The sequence below is a fragment of the Mesocricetus auratus genome, unplaced genomic scaffold (genome assembly GCF_017639785.1).
Source record: "Mesocricetus auratus isolate SY011 unplaced genomic scaffold, BCM_Maur_2.0 Super-Scaffold_100031, whole genome shotgun sequence".
In the NCBI taxonomy this organism is placed as follows: domain Eukaryota; kingdom Metazoa; phylum Chordata; class Mammalia; order Rodentia; family Cricetidae; genus Mesocricetus; species Mesocricetus auratus.
This window is the reverse complement of record NW_024429212.1, coordinates 17059955-17081558: the sequence shown is the minus strand read 5'-3', so window position 1 is coordinate 17081558 and position 21604 is coordinate 17059955. Positions and strand designations below refer to the sequence as shown.

Sequence of the window (21604 nt, the reverse complement as noted above, 5' to 3'; positions counted from 1 at the left end):
TAAATTCTGTAGTATCTGAATTGTAGTTCAGTAAAGCAGGCATGAGAGGTAGTGGGAAGGAACGTGACCCGTTGAGCTGATCCTAGGGATCCTGACTCGTTTCCCTGGCCCCACTCAGCACAGCTTTCACCAATGCCCGCTCTTTTGGCGCCGGCGGTGGTTGCTTCGAGGGCAGCGGTGCGAGTGCACTATGCAGCCTCTCTAGGTAAGTTAGCTAATGCGCATGTGCCTTGCATAAGTTAGCTGACGCGCATGCACCTGAGCACTGGTTTTTCCCAAGTCGGGGCGTCATTCTCAGCACTTTTTTTTTTTTACCACTGTCTTGTTGAAAAAAATGACCCTGGAAATAACACTTTCAGTGTGTGCCAAGTGTTGTAGCATATTGAACAGAGTTAAGACGCTTGACTCTTGGCTCAGAAACTTGCTCTGTCGACCAGGTTGTTAAATAAACCACTCTTAGTTGGTATTTGTCTTTGGTTTACCATTATAGCACGAACGTCTCAGGACCTGCTGGTTGTGGTAACTATGCATTGCACCTGCACGTGTTTTTAGCAGTGCAGGTTTTTGTTTGTTTGTTTGTTTGTTTGTTTGTTTTACAAATTGGGACCTATTTTTGTTTGGGGTTTACTCCGATTGAGTAAACCTATAATTTGTTGGCTTTAGAGTAAGGATGATAACACAGTAGCCCTATAATTTGTTGGCTTTAGTTTTGAATACCCGTTTTCTTTTGTCATTAAGCTCTGGAAAAATGAAAGTTAAGACAGTTTGGGGCTTCTGGTCAATGGTGGCTCACACCTTTAATCCTGGCACTCAGGAGGCAGAGGCAGGTGGAGCTCTGTGAGTTCCAGGCCAACCTGGTCTACAGACTGAGTTCCAGGACATCCAGGGCTTGAAACTCCCCACACCCCACAAAAAAAAAAAAAAAAGCCAGTTAGGGGTAATTTAATATGCTTTGATTATTCACATTCTCCATTCCAGTCATTCTGCTCAGACTCTGTAATGTAGGTAAAGACCGTGCAATTCTAATGAAATTTGAAGTCTAAGATTTCTTCCTCTGAAGACTTTCAAGCCCTTTGGGTAGAAGTTTTAAATTTGGGATATGATCTTCAAGGTGACCGCCCTGGGATTTTTAGTCCGTGTTCAGTCAGGGCTGTCATGAATGAATGGGTAGACATGTTTTTTGTTGTTGACTCTTTGAGAGAGTCTCCTGGAACTCCCTGTATGTACCAGGGTGGCTTGAACTTGTGGCAGGCAGCCCTCCTGCTGCTGGGATCACAGGTGTGCGCCACCTTGTCAGACAATGGCCTGACCCAATTAGATTGCTGGAACCTGATGCAGTATTCCTTTTGTTGTTGTTCGCTTGAGAGAGACAGAGCTGTGTGCTGACTGACCTTGGTCTTCCTTCCCTTACTTCTCAAGCGTTGGTGTTATAAGCATGCCATCTATGGTCTAAATTCTCTGAGACCTGGAGATGTGGCCTATATCAGCACCATTTTTCAAATAGTTTGGTTCTTGGTTCCTTTATGTGGGTATTTTGTGGGATTTGGTTCCTGGCAGAGTTAGTGACATATCAGTGGTGGCCGTAACAGTGTTAACACACGCTAGAGTAAAAGCCATTCGGTCTCCAGAAACTTCTGAACCAGCGGGTACTTAGAGTGGATAGTTCCGTATTCCCAAAACTTGGCAGAAGGAGAAACCCATGCGCTGACCTTTGCCTGGTATTGCATCTCTAGAGCTATAATTAGCTCTGAAGCTGTGTGTGTACACAGAATGTCCATGACCAGTAGTGCTTTAAATTCAAGTGTATGCCTATAGTTCCAGGATTTAGGAGGCTGAGAAAGAAGACAGAGTTGTAATATATTCTGGGCTACCCGGTGAAACACTGTCTGGAAAACAATCAAAATGAAGCCAAATTTAAGCCTAGAGGTGGCAATGATAAATTTTCTTGACGATTCCATCCTTACCAACTTAAAAACTATTTTATTTTTATGTGTGTTGGTGTTTTGTGCCTAGTGACTGTGGAGGCCAACAGAGGGTGTGGATCTCCTGGAACTGGAGTTACAGATGATTATTAGCCACCACTTAGGTGCTGGGAATTTGAACCTAGGACCTTTGAAAAAAATCAGTATTCTTAGTTGCTGAATCACCTCTCCAGTCCTCACAATACTTTTTGTTTGTTTGAGATGGTCTTACTATGTAGCACACATTCTAGTTGCTATTAATAATAAAACCCCAGAGACAGGTAGTGGGGTTAAAACTGAAGATCAAAGCCGGGCATTGGTGGTTCACGCCTGTAATCCCATCACTCAGGAGGCAGAGGCAGGCAGATCTCTGTGAGTTGGAGGCCAGCCTGGTCTACAGAGCGAGTTCCAGGACAGCCTGCAAAACAATACAGAGAAACCCTATCTCAAAAAAACCAAACCAAACCAAACAAACAAAAACCCCAGAAACTGAAGATCAGAGAAGCAAAGAGGCCATCCACTAGAGAGTTCTCACCTCTACCATTGCTCAGACCAAAAGGACTGCATCTGTCTTCACCAAACCTCAGACTGCACTGAGGTCCTGTCCTTACATTCCTCTCTAGTGCTGGGATTAAAGTTGTGTGCCACCACTGCCTGGCTTCTATGGCTATGACTAGCTTGGTATTCCCATCTTCAAGCAAGCTTTATTTGTTAGATCATAAACAAAGTATCACCACGTTAGTGCTTAGCCTTGATGTCCTGAAATTCACTATGTTGTCTATGCTTTCCTAGAACTCACAGAGACTGACCTGCTTCTGCCTCTAGTATTAAAGGTGTGCAACACAACATCCAGCAACCCAAATATTTTAAATGTGCTCAGACCTCAACTTTTTCATCTTGCAAAATTGAAACTCCACCCGTTGAACTACTCCCTATTTCCTTCTGGCTCCGGACCCCACCCTTGTCCTTGGTAACCACATCCTATTTTCTGTTTCTATTAGTTTGACTCTCTTAAAATACCTCATGTAAATAGAGCCCTGCCATCTTTTTCCATCCCCTCCTCCCCTCCTCCCCTTTCTCTCTTGTTTCTCCCTTTCTCTTCTTTCCTCCTCTCATCTCCCTTGTGTTCCTGTCCCTCTTCTTTTCCTCCCCGCTCTCTCCTTTGCTCCCTCCCTCTCTTCTTTCCTTCCCCCCCCCTTTGTCTCACTGTATCACCTGGACTTGTCTGGCACTCAAGATCCATGGACTCCCCCCCCACCTCTTGGCTATTAAATAATAACAAGTAATAATAATTCTTAAGTTAGTTTTTAGGCGTTTCATACATGTGTGCAGTGAAATATGGTCACATCTACCTCCTACCTACCCCTATTCTCTCCTTCAACTCCTCTTACATTTTCCCCACATATGATCTCATCCCAGCTTCTTTTTTTTGTTTTTTGTTTTTCGAGACAGGGTTTCTCTGTGGCTTTGGAGGCTGTCCTGGAACTAGCTCTTGTAGACCAGGCTGGCCTCGAACTCACAGAGATCCGCCTGCCTCTGCCTCCCGAGTGCTGGGATCAAGTGCGCCGAGTGCGTGCGCCACCAACACCCGGCTCCCAACTTCTTTTTTATAACCCAATAAATTCAGTTGGTGTTGCCCATACGTGCATGGGGTGTGGGGCTATCCATTGAAGCCTGGAAACCTCCCAGTGGCCACTTCCTCAGAGTAGAACGAATAGGTCCACAGTAAGAGTTGGGACCTGTAGGTTACCTACCCCATCTGTGATGGGAACTTAGCTGGCTTGGTCTTGTTTGGGACTTGTGCAGGTAACTACAGCTGCTGAGAGTGAGATGGCCACGTCGTGTCCAGAACCGGCATTTCTCAGCTCTCTTCCCATCCTCCAGCTCTTACTTTCCTTTCTTCTCACCCCTTCTGCAGTGTTCCCTGGATCTTGCTGGTAACAGGGTTGACGTAGATGTCCCTGTGGGGACTGAGCAACTCAGTCTCTCTTTTCCATCACTCTGGTCAGTTACAAATCTCTCATTGTCTGCTGCCAGCTGCAGAAAGCAGCTGCTCTGACCAAGGCTGAGAGCAGCCAGGTCCGCTGGCACCAGAAACTGGGACAATGGGATGACAGTAGTAGTTCTGTTGTTTCTTCTTGTGGTGCTTGTGCTCAAACCCAGGACCTGACCCGTGGAGGCATGCAAGTTCCCCCAGCACTCAGGAGGCAGAGGCAGGGGAACCGCTTAGTTTGAGGTCAGCCTGATCTACGGAGTAAGACTACACAGAGAAACCTGCCTTGAAAAACAAAACAAACAGAAAGTAATAATAACATAGCCCCCATTTTAATGCCTTTCTACACAGTTAAAAAATTAATATCTTAGCACATAGAATAAAAGGTTTCACCATACCATCTTAGCCTTTTTAGCATACATATACATACATATATTCGTACTTTGTTTATATCCCTATATCTGCCACCCTTTTTTGTTTCCTCTCTCCTCTTTCTTTTCCTTTTCTGCCTCCTAAATTTACCTCTCTTGCATGTATGTGTTTCTGTAATCTGAATATGAGAAAAAAATGTGCAATACTTGGTTTTTCTTTCTCCTCTATTTCTCCCCCTCCTTCTTTCAAACCCCTTCCTCCCTCTTAACTACATTCACAGCCCACGTACAATGACTCTTCATACTATTCTCCATATGGCCATATATTTTTTTAACAATCCTACCAACAGTGTGCAGGTATTCCAGTTTGTCCACACTCTCTTTGGCACTTAATTATTTTCTGTTTCGAGTGTAGTAGCTGTCCTCCGGAGAGTGAGGTGATAGATAGCTCATTCTGTGCTGACTTTTACTACCTTCATACTCATGACATTGAGCACCTTCTTGTATGTTTTCAGACCATTTGTATGTCTTTCTAAAGAAGAAGTTTCTTCTTGATTTATTGCTCCAGTTTGATGTTTTGCAGTGGGACTATGGATTATTGTAAATACTCCCCTTTCTTTGCAAATAACAGACATTCCTGAAAGATTTTGCTTGTACTTACAGCCTTCTGAATGAGTTAGTGCACAAACACAACAAGTCAGTTATTGGGTTATTAAACCTTATTGTCGGTACCACAACTCACTCCTCACTCTGCATTTTAAAAAATCAGGCAGGAGTTCAAGGCCAGCCTGGTCTACAGAGTGAGTTCCAGCATAGCCAAAACACACAGAGAAACCCTGTCTTAGAAACCAGAAAAAGGGGGAAAAGGAAGGAAGGGGAAAAAAAGTCAGAGTGTCTTGGTCATGATCTTGGCAGTAGGCATGCTTGGTATCAGGAACAGCTGAGAACTCACATACCATGGAGCGAATAAATTCAAAATGGCAAAGGTCTTCAAGCTTTCAAAACCCACTGTCACTGACATCTCTAGTAAGTCAACACCTCCTAAGCCTCCCCAAACAGGTCAACCAGTTCCAGGCATTCAAATGCCTAACACTGGTATTTATTCAAACAATAGCTCTTATAGCCCAGGCTGGCCCTGAAGTTGTAGTGTGGCAGATGATGACCTTGAACTTGTGACCCTTCTGTCTCTACCTCCCGAGTGCTGGATTATGCATAGGGTTTATGAGGTACCAGGGTTTGAACCTTAGGTCTCATGGATGCTGGGCAAGCGTTTAACTGAGCCCCATTCCCAGCCCCATGGAAAAAAAACCACATTTGAAGTAATTTATGGAAATGTATTTGTGTTACAGTGTTCCTGCAACCAGTCACCACAGATTTAGCAGCTGAAACAAAGCTGAGTTATTTGTGCCCCGATTTCAGTTCTGTAGGTCACATGTCTGGGCCCAGTGTGACTCATTTGGCTCTCTGGTCCAGGTTTCACAAGGATGAAGTCAAGGTCTCTAGGCCTATTTCCAGAGTTCTAAGAATAAATTGGTTTTCAGACTCCGTTAGCATGTTATCAGAGCTCATTTCCATGTGGTTGTGGGACTGAGGTCCCCAGTTCTCCCCGGTGGCTGCTGGGTGGGTTGTTCTTAACCTCAGCACTCAATATTCTCATCTTGGAACGCTGCAACAGTGTTTGGGGGATGGGAAGGTGGGGTGGGAGGGGCGGGGGCCCTGTGTCTTCAGCTTCCCATTCTTCTTCCCCTCTCCTTCTCCCTGCACCTCGCCAACTCTTCTGCCATACCCCCTCTGCTCCTGAGGCCTGTGTAATTAATCGCATTGAGTCCACCAGGACAGCTTCTGTCAAATGTCCTCTGTTTAGCAACTGCAGTTCATCTGGAGAGACCCTTCTATGACAGCCCCTAGATTAGTGTTTAGTTGTAACCAAGGAGTAGGAATCCTGAAGGACATTTTTGGAATTCTTTCTGCTAAAGACAGATGTGACTGGATTCTAAGAGTTTAAAAGAAAACATTCATTTCCCAAAATGTTTTCTTTCTTTCTTAGCAGTGTCAGATTTGTTGTGGTAGCAGGACTAGGGATGTAGCACTGTGGTAGGGTGCCCGGCTAACCAGGCAAGATCATGTTCCTTGCAGCACTGGGGGAAAAGGGCATCAAAGGAGAGAGTTTCAGATGAGAGCTATGCATTTCACAACGCTGTTCACAGTGACTAAGTTATGCAACTAACCTAGATGCCAACAACAGGGATACAGATAAGAACAAATTTGGCATGTGTACACTGATTTTTTTTTTCCTTTGACCATAAAGAACAACCAAGTCAGCCAGGTGTTGTGGCCTTTTAGTCCCAGCACTGGGGAGGCAGAGGCAGGTGGATCTGAGGTTGAGGCTAGCCTGATTTATAGTGTGAATTCCAGGAGAGCTGGGACTATACAGAGAAACATTGTTTAAAAAAACAAGCCTGGCGGGTGTTGGTGGCCAAGCCTTTAATCCCAGCACTTGGGTGGCAGAGGCAGGCACATCTCTGTGAGTTCGAGGCCAGCCTGGTCTACAGAGCGAGTTCCAGAACAGCCTCCAAAACAATACAGAGAAACCCTGTCTTGAAAAACCAAAACCAAACAAACAAACCAAAAAAAAAAAAAAAATCGAAGAGGAGGAGGAGAAAAAGACGAAAGAAGAAAGAAAACAGAACCACCAAGTCATATTGCTTGCAGGAAAATGGATACAACGGAAGATCCTTGTGTTAAGTAAACTAAGACAGTCTCAGAAAGTTACTGATCTTTTTTCTCTCTACTTTGTGGCTCCTAGATCGTATATAGCCATATAAAACTGTGTATGTGTAGTTTTAAAAAGAAAAATGTGTGTGTATTGACCTGGCAATTACTATGGGAAAGTTTGGGGTACTTGTGACAAGAGGAAAAGTACAAATAACCAAATTTGGAAACTCTTTGTTTTTACAGTAGTCAGTGCCCAAATCTGTTGTGTATTCATGCAGACTAAACAACACATGAGTCCATCATAGCTTTTGTTCTTCGGCTGGCTGGCCCACTGGAGTGTTCTTCCCCTACCAGTTCAGAGCCATCTTCCTTGCCTGGGTTCAGCATCATCTTTCCCGGAGTGCAAATCTAACGGGGCTTCCCTTTCTTTTTTTTTTATATGCTCGTCCTTCTGTGGACTCGCTTCCCAGCTCCTTTGCCTTCAGGAGGTCTGGCTCTGTGGAGAGCCTGGCCTTCCATTCCTGACACGGCTGCCACAGACGCCATGCTCAGCAGTCTTGAGATGCTTGGCTTTTCTAAACACACCAGCATGCCACTTAACTCTCCTGAGTCTGCCCCATCCTTTCCTCTTTAAGTCATATGTATGTATTTGTTTTTTAATTTTGCAGTGTTGTAGATTGAGCCCACAACAAGCGCTCTATCACGAAACCGCTTCCCTGCTGCCCCGCCCCGTAACCACTTCCCCGTTCTGCCGTTTCCTCTTTGTTCTGCAGTGCTCTTCCTCCACTGAACCTTTATATCTGCTCATCTGTTTCGTTCTCGCTTATCTTCTAAAGTCTCAGTTCACAGAGGAAGTGACCTTTGAATAGTCCCTCTCTTCAAAACCTCCAGGGCTCTGGCTTCCTTTTTCGTTTGCCCCAGACTCTAAGCACCTGTGCCTCTCCCATGCTACTGAAGCGAGCTACGTCGGGGATTTTCCTGTCTTTTCTCAAAGCTGTGAGCTCCTCCACAGCCGAGATGTCCGTTTCTTCTCCTTGTCCCTTATGCCTGGCTCAGAGCAGGGGGTCAGTAGAATCTGCTTAAGCACTTACAGAGATATGGAGAGGGTTTTACTGGGGAGTGGAGGAGGGGTGTTTTATTTGTTCCTTGGCTTGTTTGAGAAACGTTCTTGGGTGTGTACCAGGGTGTCTTGAACTCTAAGTGCTTCTCCTGCCTCTTGGTCTGGGATCACACACATGCACCGCTATATCTGACTCAAGATACAGAGCTTTATGGAGCTGGTTAGATATATTAATTAACTCCTTACGTCAAAGAATGTAGACACAGTAAGTAAAAGCGTATAGCTGATCATAGTGTTTCCTTCCCCTTCACTCTGATCTGCTTTACTCCCAAAGCATTTGTCTCACTTACCTGGAAACTACACCTCTCACTTCTAACTGTGTCTCTAAAGAATATTGTGTATATCCTAGAGGCTGCCTAGTATGATGAATGTGGATGCTGGAAGAAATTAATAAGATATATGACAAAGAAATTTTCATATATTCGTTATGACAGCTGATTTTCTGTATTACTTTATTTGTGGGTTCTTCTTTTCCTTTTCCTTGAGGCTGGGTGTAGTCCTACGTTGGTGGTCCTGGAACTTGCTATGCATACCACGCTGGCCTTTAACTCACAGAATTCCACCTGAGGCCTCATGTGTCAGTGCTGCTGCATTTGAACTCTTTATTATGTTTTTATTCACATATATTTGTGTGTGTGGACATGTGTGGTTGTATACATGCCATGGCATAGATATGGGGGTCAAATTGTTGCAGGATCCATTTTCTCCTTCCACTTCATTGGTTCAGGCAATCAAACTTCGATTATCAGGCATGGTAGCAGGCACATTTACCCACTGAACCATCTCAGCAACCCAAGAAACCTTAATTAAATTCAGTGAGGCACAAAAATAAAGAGACATCGAGCAGATATGAAAGGTAGTGGGGGACTTGGGCGGAAGGGGCTTGGAAGGTAACAGAGTGGGGAAATGATCAAAATATATTATGTATCTCTGTGAAGTTGTGCAAGAAAAAAATAAATATGAAAACTACTAATTATACTACTACAGGTTGTTCATTTTCCTATGAAAATGAAATCCCCCTCATAAACCCGAGACCCTCAGACCTTAACAGTTGCCCCTGATATTAAGTCCATTGTTAGGATTTTTCCTTTCCCAGAGAACACCACATGTCTGCCAGTAGGGAAGAAAATGTAGCATTTGTGCAGATTCCCTAGGTTTGCTTGCTTTCTGACATTTCTGTTAAAGAATAATGATTTAAAACCAGTCCCAATAGAATAGGAGCTATATTTGAGAGAGTCACAGGCCTTCTTCCCTGAGTTTTCTTATTGAATGTTACCTGACTATACTCAGCTGTAGGTGCAGACATATCTGCCCCTAATTCCAAGCAAAGTGGGCTAGTTGAAGAACATCCAACCGTTTGAATAATGAAAATGACTCTCACCTCCAGAGAGAGAGCATCGAAAGGGAGACCTGGATGTCAGTTGATACTATATTTTAAAAAGGCAAAGTAAATGGTCCTAGCATACTGAAATTTATGTCTTGAGACCCAACATAATCAGAGTTTGTTCTGGCCTAAGATGAAAGACATCTCTAATTTTAGAGTTCCCTAAAATGTGATTCTATAAATACTATTCAGTGTAGACCTAGTTCATATGCTAAGATTACATTTCTTCTCTCTAGGGCAGGGGTAATGACCCTTGGGCTCCCAGGCTTTCAACATTTATAGCAACTGGATTCTCTTTTCTCATAAACCATCAATTCTTCATAATCAGGGTGCTGGATGTCATGCTCGGATGTCTATTTCCTTTGTGCATAGAGTGGGGTTTGGTTTTGGTTCTTTAAAAAAAAAAAACAAAAACAAAAAAACCAAGTTGTTACTTTGTAGTTCAGGGAGGCTTGGAACTCACGACTCCAGCCTAGGCTGGTCCTACCTCAGCCTCCTGAGTGTTGAGATTAAAGGGGTGCATCGCCATCCCTGGCCTCCCTGTGCTTCAGGCTGTTCTCTGGTTGCTGCCCAGCTCCTCCGTCCTCTTCTCTGTCCTCTTTCAGGGAACTTGGTAAGTTTTTTCTAAGTGCCTTGATTATTATTTTTTTTCCTGGCACAACATGCCTTTGTCATAGAGCCGTTTTCTTTTCTGTACTCTTGGTTATATTTTATGTTTTGCACCCCCTCTTTTTAAGATTAGAACCAATACCCCTCCATTCTCCAAATCACATGGATTTTCTGGGCTTACAGCACACTGTCTCCCTGGGATTCCCCCCTCTCAGGATTGAACTCATTTTTTTTTAGGACCCTGAGTTTTCCTGTGTCTTGGTTTATGCCGTCCTTGCTGGCGTACATCCTGAAATAAGTTCTTTAGGAAGGGTGTGAACCTTGGAGTGCTTTCATGTCTAAAGCTGAGTTTGTTATATTCTGGTTCCTATTTGTTATTGAGCTGGGTGTAGAATTTGGAGCCAAACTTTTTTTTTTTTCCTGAAAAATTGAAAATACGGCTCCTTATCTACTATTTTCGTTGTCAAGGAGCCACTTTGTACATGATCTTGTGATCTCTTCTTTTTTATAGTTGTTTTAAATTCCCCAGAGAGAGGGATTGGTACAGGCTATCTATTGTATTGAGCACTAGCTGTGCCCTTTGGATAGTCTTTTTTTTTTTTTTTTTTTTTTTGTCTTTGTTTTGTTTTAAGCTAGGGTCTTGCTATGTAGCTTTGGCTGGCCTGGAACATATATCAACCAGGCTGGGCTTGAACTCACTTCTGTGAGACTTATTTCTGTCTACTTCTGCCTCCCACTTGCTGGGATTACAGGCATATGCCCCCATGCCCAACGTCCATTTGGGCTGTAAGACTTAGAACTCTCTTACCTCAGCTCTAGGATATGCTCACTTCATGGTTTGTTATACTCTTCTGTCTCCTCTTTCTGGGGCTTGGGTCAGGTCCTGTGTCTCTTGGATTGGTTCCTTGTGTCTTCTGTAGTTTCTTATGTCCATCTTTGTATCCAGTCTCATAAGGAACCCAGAAGCGACTCAGGGAGGATAGGGTCTATCTCAGCGTACCGGTTAAAGTCCATCGTGAAGGGAATGAGCTTGGGGGGGACCCTGAAGGAAGGTCTTAAAGCAGACATCGTGGAGGGATGCTGCTTACTGGCTGCCTTTCCTGGCCCGCTCAGCTTTTCTGCAGTCCAGACCCAATTGAGAAAATGCCCCGTCGATATGCCCACAAGCTAACTTCAGGGAGGCAGCTCCTCACCTGAGGCACCCTCTTCTTGGTGTGTCTAGGTGACAACCAAGAATAACCATCGCACAGGGCATTGTGAATCCCAGGCTAGCCTTGAACTTCTCATGTGGCAGAAGATGACCATGAATTCTTTTCTTAAAAAAAAAATAAAGTGTGCCTGCACATGCACGCAAGCCAGCATACCAGCATGTCTGGTTTATGTAGGACTGGGAATCTGACCAGCAATGCATACATGCTAGGAGAGGGCTTAACCAACTGAGCTAAATTCCCAGGCCTCTGGTCGTTTTTAAATTTATTCCCAGATCATCTGTTCACTTTCCTTATTTTCGTAAACACTTCTGAAAGTCCAAGTGTTTAAAATTTGCTTTAGAACATTCTTCCAAGTTTGTTTCCTCTGTTTGAGTGCTGGGGACTGAACCCGGGGCCTCACCTGCCACTGGGCTTCATTCCCAGCCCCGTGTGTTTGCGTGTGGGTTTTCCTCTTTAGTGTTTTTTTTTTTAGTTTTTATTTATTTATTTATTTATTTTTATTTTACGAGCATTGGTGTTTTGCCTGCATGCATGTCTGTGTGAAGGTGTTAGATCCACTGAAACTGGAGTTACAGGCAGTTGTGAGCTGCCATGTGGGTGCTGGGAATTGAACCCGGGTCCTCTGGAAGAGTAGTCAGTGCTCTTAACTGGCTGAGCCATCTCTCCAGCCCCCTCTGTAGTGTTTTGATGACAGATGTCCCTGCCCTCCTTCCACCCCACTCCTTTGCCCTGCCCCTGCTGAAGACCAAAGCTGAGGTCTGCCAGGCAAGTGTTGTACCCCAGAAAGCGTTCACAGCTTCCATAGGAATTTTAAAGTGTTTTATTTCCCTTTATCCTAATGCGTGTTTTATTTTCCATGTGTGTTTTCTTGGCTCTTCTTCTTCTTGCCCCTGGATTTCCTCCTGTCCCTACCGATCTTTGTTGTCTGTTTCAGAAAGGATTGGGTAACTGGTGTGGTAGAAAGTTGTCCTGTTTTTCTCAGTAGACTCCTGACTTGTGTGGCGGCTGCTTGAGTCTCCTCAAGAGCCGGGATGTAGTGGCTGTTGCTTTGCTCTATGGTCCTAGGCCTCTTGTGTCATTGGAGTACTCCTCTGGTCATCCTGTACCCACATAGGAGCTTTGACTTCCTCGGATTCCTCTTTTCTTCAGAAACCCCATTTTTCTTTTCTTTCTTTTTTTTCTCTAGACAGGGTTTCTCTGTATTGTTTTGGAGGCTGTCCTGGAACTCGCTCTGTAGACCATGCTGGCCACCAACTCACAGACATCCGCCTGCCTCTGCCTCCTGAGTGCTGGGATTAAAGGCGTGCGCCACCAATGCCCGGCTCAACTTCTTGGTTTTTTAGAAACAAACTTTCACACTGTAACCCAGAATGGCCTGGTATTTATTATGTAGCCCAGACCGTCTTAACCTCGGAGAAGTACTGTGTTAGCAGGCCCAACCAGAAATGTTTTCTTGTTTGCTTGGGTTTTTGTTTGTTTTTGGACTGACCTCTGTTGAGTGGAGGAAGCAATCAGGCTGCCGGCCCGCAAGGTCCAGGTCCAGCTACTCAAATGTCCCTGCTGTCGTCAGACTCACTTGCTCAGTCCTGTCCTCTTTCCTGCTGGTTGGCACCGAGCCCAGCACCCTCCAGTGTCCTAAGGCTGGCTCTCTGGATTCCCTCAAGCTTCCCACAGCAGTTTGCTTCTAGTTCCTGTAGGCTGTCGGGTGCCGGTTCTGGGTTAGGGCTGTCTCCACCTTGCTTCCTCACCCATTAGCAAAATCACACTTGCCTTCGAATTCCGCCATTTTGCTAGGTCTTTTATACAGGTGACTACCCCACTTTCTCCTTTTTGTTAGCGTCTTATTGCTTCTTTTGCTTGTCTGGCTACAGTATGGCAAGTTGTGTAAAGAGAACACATAAATCTTCCATCTAACATCTTGAATTAAAAGTCTTCATATGAAATTGAATCTTCCCATTTGAGTATTTACCTACCCTATTTATCCTCATGTCTGCGGTGTGCCTAGTTGTTCCAGAATTAGTAAGTTGTTTCAATAAAATAAGGCAAGAGAATTAGAGTAAACAGCCTTAGCTTGCATCAGACTGGGAAGCTTCCGTGAGGCAAAGGGAGAAGTCAGCGGGATGAAGTGACAGCTTGAGGACGGAAGGAAATGTTTGCAGAGTGCATATCTTACAAGGGATCAAGACCCAGAGTTTTTAAGGAAACACTTAATAGCTAGGGGAGTGGGGAAACGGCTCAGTGTACAGAGTACTCATAGAATGGCCCGAGTTCAAATCCCCAGCCCCACATTAAAGCCAGGGACGGCAGAGGGCATCTTTAACCCCGTGCTTGGGTGGGGTGGGGGTGAGGACAGCTGGGGGTTCACTGGCAAACAAGTCTAACTGAAAATGTGAGCTTCGGGTGCAGTGAGAGACCCTGACTAAAAAGGTGGGGATTGACTGACAGAGACACCAGATGTCTCGTCAGCCTCTGTGTTCCAAATGGGCTTTACGTGCACACACACACACACATTCTCTCCCTCTCCCCCCTCCCCCGTCTCCTCTCCTTTCTCTCCCTTCCCCCTCCCCCTCCCCGTCTCCTCTTCTTTCCTCTCCTCTGCCCTCAGTGGCCCCAAACACAAATAACTCAATAAACCTAAACATACATTTTTAAAAGAATATGTACACCAGGTATAGGGGAAACGCTCCATATAACTGAATGCAGTGGCTAATACTGATGTCAACTTGTCAGGATCTAGATATAACGACCTAGGAGACAAACCTGTGGGCGTGCCTCTAAGGAGTTTTCTAGATGGGTTAATTGAGGTGAGAAAAAGTTAACACGGGCAGCACCACTCCATGCACCATTCCATGAGTACCAAATAGAAAGGAGAATGTGAACTCAGCATCAGTCTTCCCCCTTTCTCGGCTTCCTGATTGGGACACAGTGTGATCAACTTCTGCAGCCTTCTCTGCGTGATGGACTACCCTCTAGCTGAACGCTAAAATAATCCTTTCCTCAGGTTAGATGTTTGATTACAGTAATGGGACAAGTAACTAATACACTAACCAACAGAGAAACGAAAACCGTGATGGGATATGACTTCACTTCAGGATCGGGGAGATAGCTCAGTAATAGGTTGCTTGCCTCACAACCATGAATACCCAAGTTTGATTCCTAGAACCCATATGAAAAGTTGGTCATGGTTGATGCATGCTTGTAATCCCAGTAACTGGGAAGGTGAATACAGGAGGATCGTTAGAGTTTGAAGACTAACCATTTTAGCTTAATCTGTGAGTCCTGTGTCCCAGTAGAGAGAGTCTATTCCAGAAAACAAGATGGACAGTTCTGAGGGGCAACATCCAGGGTTGATCTCTGGCTTACACACACACACACACACACACACACACACACACACACACACACACACGGAGTAGGGTCTTAAAATAACAGGAATTTTTGTGCCTTATTTCTACGGGCAATGCTACAGCAATACTTCCCACTTTGCTCGTAATGCTACTTACACTTTGGTTCATATTTATGTCCTATAAAGGATTTTTATATTAATAGAATGAACTGTTTATGCATTTCATCAGCTTTTAAATGGCATTGGTTAAAATGGACTCATGAGATAATTTGTTCCCCTAGGACAGAGAAGGGATAAACAAACCTTCTTAGTCCATTACAGCAGGGTAGTTTGGTGAATTTATAATCCTTAATTATCATCATTAAAGCAATAGTCTAATTTGCTTCAGTCTGATTCTTAGCTTTCAAGTGGAGTTGCTCCTTTGATGGATATTGTGTTGCTGTTTTAATGCACCTGGTTTTGCAGTTGTTATGTCCGCATCAAAAAATACTCATGGACTATTCATTGTTCCACTGCTCACTGACATGGATTCCCTGTGCTTGAGCTGACACAGGTGCACCTTGACTTTTTTGTTTTGAGATAAAAGAGTCTCTAGCCTACTCTGGCTTCAAGCTTAATATGTAGCAAAGGATGACCTTGACCTTCTGATCCTGTTTTTAACCCTCCAGGTGCCAGGATTACTGGTAAGTGCCACCACAACTGGTTAATGTCACTATGCCAGGTAGTTTATATGGTACTAGAGGTCCAACCATGGCCTTCCTGCATGCCTTACACCCTGACAGTTGATCTGTATCTCAGCCCCACTTTGCCTTTTTTTTTTTTTTTTGTATGTTTTAGACAGGATCTCATTAGAAGTCCTGTCTGGCCTGGAACTCACTGTGTAGACAGACTGGTCTTTAACTCACAGAGATCTGCCTCCCACTCTCTCCCAGTACTACCTGGCAGTTTTACTTTGTGACTTTGGGTGATGGGGAGTGGTGGAGACAGGGTTTCTCTGTATTGTTTTGGAGGCTGTCCTGGAACTCGCTCTGTAGACCAGGCTGGTCTTGAACTCACAGAGATCCGCCTGCCTCTGCCTCCTGAATACTGGGATCAAAGGCGTGCGCCACCACAGCCTGGCTCTACTTTGACTTTTCTCTTTGTGTGGGTGTGCTTTTCAGAGAACAGAGCATGAATAGTTTACAGAGGTCAGTTTTGAGATCTTTGAATCCACTGTGTGCCTTTCTTCTGAGTGTGTCTGTGGTGAACATTTGGGCTCTCCTACTCTTCCCCAGTGCTGTTCTGCAAAAAGAAAGTCAAGAGATCTTATAAAGGCTCCTTGCCCTGTTGAAAACTCTACCAGAATGCCAAAGGGCAATTGAAAATATTAGCGTGGGGCGGAAGGGTGATTCAGCAGGTAAAAGCACCAGCTGGGAAGCCTGATGGCTTGAGTGGGAGCCAGGGACATTTGGAAAGGTGAGAGAAAAAACCGACCCCAGAAAGTTGTCCTTTTCAGATATGTACTTGGCAAAACATGCTCACTCCACAAAAAGAAACCGGTAAGTTAGGTTTTACCAAAATGAAACTTGCTTTGTAGCAAACCTTGTTGAAAGGATGAGAGCCAAGAGTTGTGACACTGTTTACTGAGGCAGGGAGATGGAGAGTTTGAGGCCAGCCCAGCGATTATAGCAAGACCTGGTCTTACTTAATCCGTCAAGGAAAAGACAAGTTACAAAGTTACAGACTTTGAAGCTAAGTATCTGACAAGGGAATACTATGTGTTCTATGGGACGTGCTGGTTTGATGGGAATGGCCCCTATCGGTTCATATATTTAAACACTAATCCTCAGTTGCAGGATTTGTCTGGGAAGGATTACTAAATGTGGCCCTGCAAGAAAATGCGTCACTGGGCTTTGAGTTTTCAAAAACCCACACCATTGGGGTCGGCTGGCTTTCTGCCTCCTGCTGGTGGATCACATGTAATATAAGCTCTCAGCTAGTGCTCCACAGCCATGCCTGCCTACCTGCTGCCCCGGCTCCTCACCGTGATAGTCATGGACTCACTCTCTGAAACTGCAAACCCACAATTAATTTCCTTTTTATGCAAGTTGCCTTGGTCTCTTCACAGCAGTAGAAAAGTAACTAAGATAAAGAGCAAAACGGCATGTTCTTTCAAGGCCTGTGAAGAATTGTGTTGGAATTTCGGTGGGGATTTCATTGAATCCGTAGATTACTTTTGGTAGTATGGCCATTTTAACTATGTTAACCTTAGCAATCTATGAGCACGGGAGACCTCTCCATCTCCTGATGTCTTCTTCAGTTTCTCTTCAAAGACTTGAAGTTCTTGCCACACAGGTCTTTCACTTCCTTGCTTAGAGTTACACCAAGACACTTTATTTGACTTGCGTCTTGTGAAGGGTTCGATTTTCCTGATTTCTTTCTCAGTTCGTTCGTCATTTGTATATAGGAGGGCTACTGATTTTTTTTTAGTCAGTCTTGTGTTCAGCCACTTAACTGAAAAGAAATTTGCCAGTTGTAGAAGATCCCTCGTAGAATTTTTAGGTTGCTTATGTATACTATCATATCATCTGCAAATTCTGATACTTTTTTTTAGATTTATTTATTTATTATGAATACAACATCCTGCCTCCATGTATGTCTGCACGCCAGAAGAGGGCGCCAGATCTCATTACAGATGGTTGTGAGCCACCATGTGGTTGCTGGGAATTGAACTCAGGACCTCTGGAAGAGCAGTCAGTGCTCTTAACCTCTGAGCCATCTCTCCAGCCCCTCTGATACTTTTTATACGTGCATGGTTTTTGGTTTTTGAGCCAGGATCATTTTTAAGTTATTTATTTATTTATTCATTCGTTCATTCTGTATAGCCCTGACTGTCCTGGAATTATTCTGTATGCAAGGCCGGTCTTAAACTCACAGATTTCCACCTGTCTCTTCCTCCAGAGTGCTGGGATAAAAGCTGTGTGACACCACTGCCAGGCTGAGACAAGATCTTGCTATAGCTAGGTTGGCCTTGAACTTCTCTGTAGGCAAGGTGACCTTGAATACTACCTCCTCCTACTTCCCTCTCCCAGTGCTGGATTTACAGGCAGCCACTGCCATACTCAGAGTATTTGTTAGCATTTGCCCATACTTTCAAGTCACCAAGGCATAGGTACTCCAAGATCTGCAGACCTCTTCAGCTCTTCTACTGAAGAGCTTGCCTTGGAGATCACAGGCTGCACAGGAAGCTTTCTCCTCAAACATCAGTGGCCTGATAGCACCGAGTCAGGACTGGAGGAGGGTAGCCCCAGGCTAATTTTTTTTTGGGCTTAGTTTGTCCATGAATGTTGACTGACCTGTGTCCACTTTTTCAAGGTTGAGAGTTTTGTGAAAGCTCTGGTCCTTTTCTTCTTCTTCTTCTTCTTCTTTTTTCTTTTCTTTTTTTTTTTTCTGAGACATGGTTTCTCTGTATTGCTTTGGAGGTTGTCCTGGAACTCGCTCTGTAGACCAGGCTGGCCTCGAACTCACATAGATCCACCTGCCTCTGCCTCCTGAGTGCTGGGATTAAAGGCATGCGCCCGGCTCTCTGGTCCATTTTTAAGTGGCAAGTCCTCATACCAAGTTTCCCAAAGTGACCTGAATGATAACTGTTCGTGTAGGCCCTGTGGTGGCCCCCACCACAGCATTCCCTTGACCTCCTGAGTGCTCTGCTTGCTCGTCAGCATGGGAGTGGATTGGCTCATGGAGAAATGAAATTCTGGGCCGGGCGTTGGTGGTGCATGCCTTTAATCCCAGCACTCGGGAGGCAGAGGCAGTCGGATCTCTGTGAGTTCGAGGCCAGCCTGGTCTACAAGAGTTAGCTCCAGGACAGCCTCCAAAGCCACAGAGAAATCCTGTCTCGAAAAACCAAAAAGAAAAAAAAAAAAAAAAAGAAAGAAAGGAAATTCTGGGACTTCCTTCGTATAGAAGGCATGTCAGTGGCTGAGATGATAGAACTAACTTGGGGAGAGATGGTTCAGCACTTAAGACCAATGTCCAGATCCCAACGCTTATATTAGGGGCTTCACAAATGCCCATGACTCCAGTTCAGGTGGACCAGCTCTCTTCTGGACTGGGAAGATACACACACACACACTAATAAAACTAAAAATCTTTTTAAAATTTTAAGTTGTGAGAACAATTAAAATTCCACTCTCACCAGTTTTTAAGTGTCCAGTGCATTGTAGATTTTCTTGTATGTTGTTTTGAGATAATCTTACCATAATCCCCAAACTGAAGATCCTTCTGCCCCAGCCTCCTGAATTCTGGGATTACAGGCAGTCAAAGTACTTGACTACAATACATTGTTATTAATTACAGTGCTATGTTATACAACAGATCTCCTGAACTTCTCTCATCTAACTCCAATTTCATATTGACCTATCTAGATGAAATTTTGTATCCTTTGAGGGACATTTCCCCTTTGTGCTGTTTTAATAAACACTTAAAGTCAGTTCTCTAAAAGATTGGGATAGGTTTTGTTTTGTTTTCTCAAACTCATGGGTAGGGGAAGCATGAGGCGTGGCCACGCCCGATGCAGTGCAGGGTATGGACACATGCTGAGGAGCCTGGGCATCGTGCAGTGGTCAGAACAGGAGGGCTCACCAGGCTTCATAAACTGCATCGTTTTAACAGTACACAGGACAGGAAGACGTCAAAAATAAATTTATTTTGTAGTTCTGTAGGTATGGGAAGTTCAGAATCAAGGGACCTCAGGTTCCTTGGTGATGTTGTTTCCATGGCCGTTGCCACCTCCACTAGACAACAGAGGGCAGAAAGGGCAGAAGAGGAACTCCCTGTGAGCTCACACAATATCAGGTCTTTTGTTCTTGTTTCTATTAGAGAATCTGTCTGTCTGTCTTTCTGTCTGTCCATCTCTTTTCTCTCCAGGGTTCCATGTGGCCCACATGCTGGCCTCTAGATTGCTGTGTAACTGAGGATATAATATGGGTTAGGGTTTGAGTCCCAGAGCCCGTGTAAAAAAGTTGGGTACAGAGGAGCATACTTGTCTTCCAAGCCCTGGGGAGGCAGAGACAGTAGATTTCTGAGGCTCCCTGGCCAACCATAGTCTAGTTAGCAAATTCTAGGCCAAGTGAGAGTCTATCTCAAATAAAGCAAGGGGATGGCACCTGAGGAACAGCGTTCAGGTTGACTTCTGGCTTCCACTTATATGTTACACACCTTCCCTGAAAACACACACAATTTTTAAAATATTTTTAATTTATGTGTACTTTTAATTCTAAATTAACTTTATTGGATGTATATGTGTATGTGCACAGCATGTGGTTGTGGATACCTAGGAAGCCAGAGGATCCCTGGAGCCACCTGATACGGGTGCTAGGAGCTGAACTTTTGGTCCTCTGCAAGAGCAGCCAGCACTTTTTAACTGCTGCGTCATCTCTCCAATGTTGCACACCCACACACGTTTTAATTTTTTCCCCTTGTGTGTGTGTGTGTGTGTGTGTGTGTTTTGAGACAGGGTTTCTCTGTGTAGCCCTGGCTGTCCTGGAACAGGCTCTGTAGACCAGGCTGGCCTCAAACTCATGGAGATCCACCTGCCTCTGCCTCCTGAGTGCTGGGATTAAAGACTTGGGCCACCAGACCTGACTCATTTTAATTTTTTTTTTTTTTTTTTTTGGTTTTTCGAGACAGGGTTTCTCTGTGGCTTTGGAGGCTGTCCTGGAACTCACTCTGTAGACCAGGCTGGCCTCGAACTCACAGAGATCTGCCTGCCTCTGCCTCCCAAGTGCTGGGATTTGTTTTTGTTTTTTAAACAGTGTTAAAGTTAGACAAAATAACAGATTTCATTATGTATCTCCACACATGTGTATCATTATGCTTTGGTCATTTATTTCCTCCTCCCGTTGCTGCCTCTGCATTCCTTCTCTTCATTCCCCCTCTCACCCTCCTCCTCTTCCTCTTTTTTTTTCCACAGTGCTTTGCACAGAACAGACATAAAATCAACTTGTCAACAATGTTTTATATTGTTTCTAGGAACAGTTGCTAGGTGTAAATTCTTGGTAGTTTGTTGTGTGATGTGGGGTGGTGTGTGTGTGTGGATGAGTTGGGTATCTCTGCCCATGCCTGCATATAGAGAACACAGCAGGATGTGGATATCTTCATCTACTCCTCCCTGTCTTGGTTGCCTTGAAGCAGGGTCTCTCACTGAACTGGGAGCTTGCCAGTTTGGAGAGGCCAGCTGGCCAACAAGCTCTTAGGACTGCTTATTTCTGTCCCCGTGCATGGCTTTTTACGTGGGTGCCAAGTGTCCAAACTCAGGCCCTCGTGCTGGTCCACCTAGTCGTTGCCTCAGCCCCAGGAAATTCCTAATGTGATCCAAGCTATCAGTCTTTCTGTTATGTTAGCGTTTTTGTCTACAGTTTGTGTTTACAGCTATCAGAACTTCATTGCCTTTCTTTCACATGCAGAACTATGTCTGTCAGAAAACTATAATGTATCATTTGCGTGTGAGATTTCAAACCCCCCACCCACCCATTGAATAAAAAAATGATCTTGGGCTGAGAGTTTTTGAAAGCAACAGGAATACCACAGCAACCAGAGTCATTCATCTCTAGAATAAGTTTCAGTCCCGGCCCCAGCAGAAGCCTAAAGATGTCTGGAGGCCCGTTTTTCTTTCTCTATTGACGGGTAAAGCAGGTGGGGGTTTCCATCAGTATCCCCACACACTGACAGCCCCATGGGTTAAGAAGAAATATAGCTTACAGTTCACTATCGAGTAACATTCACAGATCGTGTGCTGAGTGACCAGTTAATATGCCGAGAGGAAGCTGGAGGGTTCTGGTTGCCCTCATCAGGCAACTTCATCCGATAGTTCTGGGAAAACTGGCCCAGAGGGACAGAGATCCCAAAATTACA

General features: G+C 44.6%; 1 protein-coding gene across 2 annotated transcripts in view; it reads left to right on the top strand.

Annotated features, from left to right (window-relative positions):
• Dipk1a (divergent protein kinase domain 1A) overlaps positions 1-21604 on the top strand; it is a 65347-nt gene that overhangs the window by 3702 nt on the left and 40041 nt on the right. Inside the window, exon 1 of one of the 2 annotated variants that reach the window (XM_040733384.1) lies at positions 9879-10157. The exons of the other annotated variant lie outside the window; for it this stretch is intronic. Within the exon in view, the coding sequence (XP_040589318.1) occupies positions 9894-10157 (264 nt within the window). The 5' untranslated portion in view covers positions 9879-9893. Of the gene's footprint in view, positions 1-9878; positions 10158-21604 lie in introns of those variants that run through there. 2 annotated transcript variants of the gene reach the window in all.